This window comes from Temnothorax curvispinosus, unplaced genomic scaffold (genome assembly GCF_003070985.1).
Source record: "Temnothorax curvispinosus isolate PA1 unplaced genomic scaffold, ASM307098v1 QBEX01017199.1, whole genome shotgun sequence".
In the NCBI taxonomy this organism is placed as follows: domain Eukaryota; kingdom Metazoa; phylum Arthropoda; class Insecta; order Hymenoptera; family Formicidae; genus Temnothorax; species Temnothorax curvispinosus.
This window is the reverse complement of record NW_020226979.1, coordinates 1-5214: the sequence shown is the minus strand read 5'-3', so window position 1 is coordinate 5214 and position 5214 is coordinate 1. Positions and strand designations below refer to the sequence as shown.

Below are 5214 nucleotides of genomic sequence, written 5' to 3'. Positions count from 1 at the left end.
GTGTTACCACCGCTGCCGGAAAAGAAGGTTCTCTACGCTTGGCAGAAAGTGACGACTGACACGTTCGATCCCGACTTCGTTGATCGCAGAAGAGCTGGACTCGAGGTACGTTTCCGATTTGCAATTATAACAGGTATATATTGACGGCAGGGAGCTGATGCCGAGGAGATCAATCCCGTTTACGCGCGAAGGAATTATCGTAAGTTATTTTATTATCGGTTCAACTTATTTTTTATTCTTTTTTAAGACAATTACCCGAAGGTGTCCAATGGGACTTTGATGTCGAGAATTGGCTAAATCCGTACCAAGTGTCACACTATGCGATGGACATCTTTGAGTATCTGAAAGAACGAGAACGCCTATTCCCCATCGGCAATTACATGGATCGGCAAGTATGCCTCTCGCCATGGCGAGGGGCGAGGGAATGGATGAGAGCGCTACTGGTCGATTGGATGGTCGAGGTGCAGGAGTCGTTTGAGTTGAATCACGAGACCTTATATCTGGCTGTAAAACTGGTCGATCTATACCTAACAAAGATGACAGTCGGGAAAGAGACTCTACAACTGCTGGGCGCTGCGAGTCTTTTCATAGCGAGCAAGTTTGACGTAAGTTTTATATAATAATATCTCTGCTACACAAATTTTTGCCTGATAAAATTGTGCTCATGTCGAGCAGTAAACCCAATAACAAAAACTTATTTTATTCTTAACTTTAACTTTAGGAAAGAATACCACTAATGGTGGAAGATTTGTATATATGTGACAGCGCTTACACAAAAAGGGAGCTGATCAAAATGGAAATAAATATTTTAAAAATAGTCAATTTTGACCTAGGAATACCTCTCTCTTACAGATTTCTTTGGCATTATGCCAGGGTAAGATATTCACAAAGTTAACAATTTATATCGGGTATCCAAGTAATTATTCTGTCCCAGGATTTAAATGAATTTTACATTATTTCTTCTATGAAATAATAATTTTTCAAAATTCTCCAATAAAATATCCGTCTTATTCAAATGGAATTTATATAAACGTATACTAATTCATCACTACTATCTGAAAATAGTGTGCCAAGATGTCTATGCCCACGTCAACTCTGGCTCGGTACATACTGGAACATTCTCTGATGGATTATACAATGATCAGGTTTAGCGATAGTAAAATGGCAGCGGCGGCGTTGTTACTCGTGTTGCTAATGAAGGACTTGGGAGGATGGAATCCAACATTAGAATACTATAGCGGTTATAAACTTAACGACATAAGAGATATTTGCAATCTTTTAAACCAGAGCTTGCATAGGAAACACGAAGAAGCATTAAAGACTGTCCACAGCAAGTACAGCCACAAGTAAGTATTTTATATATTGAACATGTTACACTTTATATATATATATATATATATATATATTATACACGTTATAATTTATATATACATATATTGAAACATATTTTCGTGAATAACCAATGTTTATTCAATTTTATTTGTATTCTAGGATTTTCTTTGAAGTAGCAAAGCTGCCCCTAAAAGAGACTTTAGACATATAAATAGAAAGAGTACTGAAGTAACTTGTAAGTCAAAAAAAGTGCTCCAAATTCAATATATAAATACAGGCAGATGAATCATCTTGATAACAAGGCATTAGAAATTAAGACTAGTCGCGTATCGAATTGTTGGACAACCTAGACATTAGTTAAGTGATTGTTAGCATGCGAATAGCGGCGCTATTCTCTAAATTGTATAATGCGTGAAACAAAGGCGTAAAAAACGTAAAAAATCTCGAATGCATGTCAAAAAGTTTTGTCGCGAAATGTTCCTGAGGTAACGAAATTCATCTACATATACGGTAAAAAACGGTACGTTTTTGTGAATACAGTATTTCCTTTTATTCTACTATTGTTCGTACATAACTCCATCTCCAATGATCTCTGTCGTTATCACGGAACAATTGTTGCAAATCGCGTATAATGTTTCTACCTACTTTTAGAGAAGGAAGAAATAGACTTTATAAAGAAAAGAAGGGAGAGTTATTTAATGAAGAAAAAGATATGAAAAGTTTATTCCTTTTAATTGCATTATAACTTACATGCATTCCATGAGCGTCGGGGAAGAAGTAGAGGTACAGATATATATGCTCTTGCGGTTTGAGCGTAAAATACGTAGAATTAGTATATTATTGTTAGAAACATCCTAAAGTGAGATAGAAAGACAATTTATGTCTATTATTGTATAATTATTGTCGATGACAGCTTACACTTGAGTGCTGTTATTTTTACCTCGATATGCATCGAACACCAATCGATTTCGCTTATAATAAAAAATCTTCCCTTGCCACTGACATTTTTATTTATCCTATCGCTAACTTATATATTTAAAAAGAACTTAAAATTAATTTCTTGTACGCGTAGATATATATATATTAAACTCTTAACACGTTCGCTTTCGTACACCAATCAACGTCATCGTAGAAAAAAAAGTAGTAGGTATCGACGGTCATGAAAAAAACTATGATCTTGTGATCGACGGTCGCGAGACCAGTGATCTCGCGATCGACGGTCCTGAGAACTATGATCTCGAGACCGACGGTCGCGATACCAGTGATCTCGCGATCGACGGTCCTGAGAATTATGATCTCGTGATCGACGGTCGCGAGACCAGTGATCTCGCGATCGCCGGTCCTGAGAACTATGATCTCGTGAGCGACGGTCGCGAGACCAGTGATCTCGCGATCGACGGTACTGAGAATTATGATCTCGTGATCGACGGTCGCGAGACCAGTGATCTCGCGATCGCCGGTCCTGAGAACTATGATCTCGTGAGCGACGGTCGCGAGACCAGTGATCTCGCGATCGCCGGTCCTGAGAACTATGATCTCGTGATCGACGGTCGCGAGGCAAGTGATCTCGCGATCGACTGTCCTGATCCTGAATTGGCGATCGACGGTCCTGATCCTGAATTGGCGATCGACGGTCCTGATCCTGAATTGGCGATCGACGGTTCTGATCCTGAATTGGCAATCGACGGTCCTGATCCTGATCCTGAATTGGCGATCGACGGTCCTGATTCTGAATTGGCGAATTTATTCCGACATCTATTTCTGCTGATTGTCGTTCCGGGGGAGGGGTTATCACTGGGGATTGAAATTTTTGCCCCAAAATTATATCTTCATCTTCTTCATATCTAGAACAAAAAAATATTAAAATTGTGTAAATAATAATAATTGTAAAATTAATAAAACATTACGTACGGTCCATTGTCGTTTTCCACCTTAGACTGAGAAGCAATAGAACTGTAATAAACAAAAAGAAACATTTGTAAATAATAAATAATAAATATCGTTAGCACAATTATTAAAAGTAGAGTCTCTCTAATAAGAGTCTGGCCAGCTTGCAGTTCAAGATATAAGAGAGAAAGAGAAAGCGATATACATTTACATATACATTCATATTGCTTTCTCTTCCTCTCTTATCTCTTTCTCTTACTGTTCTTTTGAGAAAAATGTATTTATAAATAAAATTATGTTACTTATTACAGGATGTCATTTTAATTGATGCAGGCAAATATCTCGAAAAATATAAAAGATATGGAAAAATATTTCAGACAAAGTTGTTTGCCTTAAAGGGGGACATATGATTCCGATGTGAGCCCTGTCGTAGATGTCGTTTTCAAGAAATTTCAAAGGCGATTAATTTCTTAAATATAAGTCGTCGAAAATTGAATACTTTACGAGATAGTTCATATTTTATATTAAATAAAAATATCATGACAAAACTTAAAATATCTCAAGAAATTCTTAAGAAAAGAGAGCTTTATTATTAGTGTTTCAAAAACGTCTCAACAAGATCTACAACTTTTATCTGAGGGAAAAAATTAAGTTCCATTTAAGAAATTAGTCGCCTTTGAAATTTCATGAAAACGACATCTACGACATGATTTACATCGGAATCTGTCTTCTTTTTTATTAGATTATCCTGCGCGCGCGCGTGTGCGTGCGTGCGTGCGTGCGTGTGTGTGCGTGTGTGTGTGTGTGTGTGTGTGTGTGTGTGCGCCTAGAGACAGTTGTTTATACTGGACCTTTTTGTTTTTCTAGCTGTACAGTCCTGGAAAAATTTAAGTCCTACGGCAATTTCGAGAATAATTTTAGAATGTGCCAACCGATGTGAGAGCGGATTTCAGGAATGTATCATACATCTAGAAAACAGAAAAGTCCAGGAAAGGGCGTCCAGCCACGCACGCACACACACACACGCACGCATACACATACACACGCACACACACACACGCACGCACATATACACACATACACACACACATGCAAAAGCAAGAAATTTCTAGCATAGCCATTCTTTCAAATTAAGTTCTAACTAACCTGTTTATTGCTGTCTTTTCATTCCCATCTCCTTCCTGCTGTAAAGAGGAAGAATAGCAGTTGTACCTAATTAAATTATTTTTATCAATACTAAGGTATTGTATTTGTTATAAATAATATTATGTATGCAATACTTACCGCCATGGCATCTTCTTATAACACAACGTGAACCGACAATTTCAGGTCCTGTGTAGCAGGTCATCATCCTATAAAATAAATGAGTTATATATATATATGCGGTATATTATATGTTATATTGGGTGCGTTCAGCCGATACTTCGCTAGCCTAGCTATCGTGAGCAGTCGCTCGTTTCCTCTCCTTTTAATCCATTCGGTCAAAGGAGAGGAAACGAGCGAAAACGAGCGACTGCTCACGATTGCTAGGCTAGCGGAGTATCGGCTAAACGCACCCATTCTTACGCGATGCGACGAGTTGCGAGTATCCGAGATTTTGAGATTAATTAAATGTATACTTACATTCATATTAAGTTGGTTGAGTTTATCCTCCATCATGCTTGAAAACGCTTGGTGACGAGGTATCAATGCAGCGTTCGCCGCGGCACTTGGTAGTTGCAGCAACTGAACTGACTCGAGGAGGAGGAAGAAGACGGTCTCGACGTCGAGGAACTGGTTCGAACGTTTGTGCTTGCGACGTTGAGACAGCTTGGTGGCGTCGACCACGCGCAATCGGAAATCCCCTCGCGATTGTGGGCTGACGAGGAACGAAGAACTGATGGTGGCTATACCGTATACCGTGCTACCAGTAATGGCCGATAGTCGAGGCCGAGCGGACCCGCGCTCATGTAGCGCTAATAAATCGTTTTTTGTTTTTAAAGGTCGATTTATAAA

At 38.7% G+C, this 5214-nt stretch overlaps 1 protein-coding gene across 1 annotated transcript; it reads left to right on the top strand.

The window, feature by feature from the left end:
• Nucleotides 1–247: 247 nt before the first annotated feature.
• On the top strand, nucleotides 248–1714 carry LOC112467365 (G2/mitotic-specific cyclin-B3-like; the record flags this gene model as incomplete). The annotated part of the gene is made up of 4 exons (XM_025035956.1): nucleotides 248–605; nucleotides 722–874; nucleotides 1066–1346; nucleotides 1492–1714. Coding segments are annotated over 4 exons (844 nt in total), but the record flags the coding sequence as incomplete, so codon positions are not given.
• Between the last annotated feature and the right edge of the window lie 3500 nt (nucleotides 1715–5214).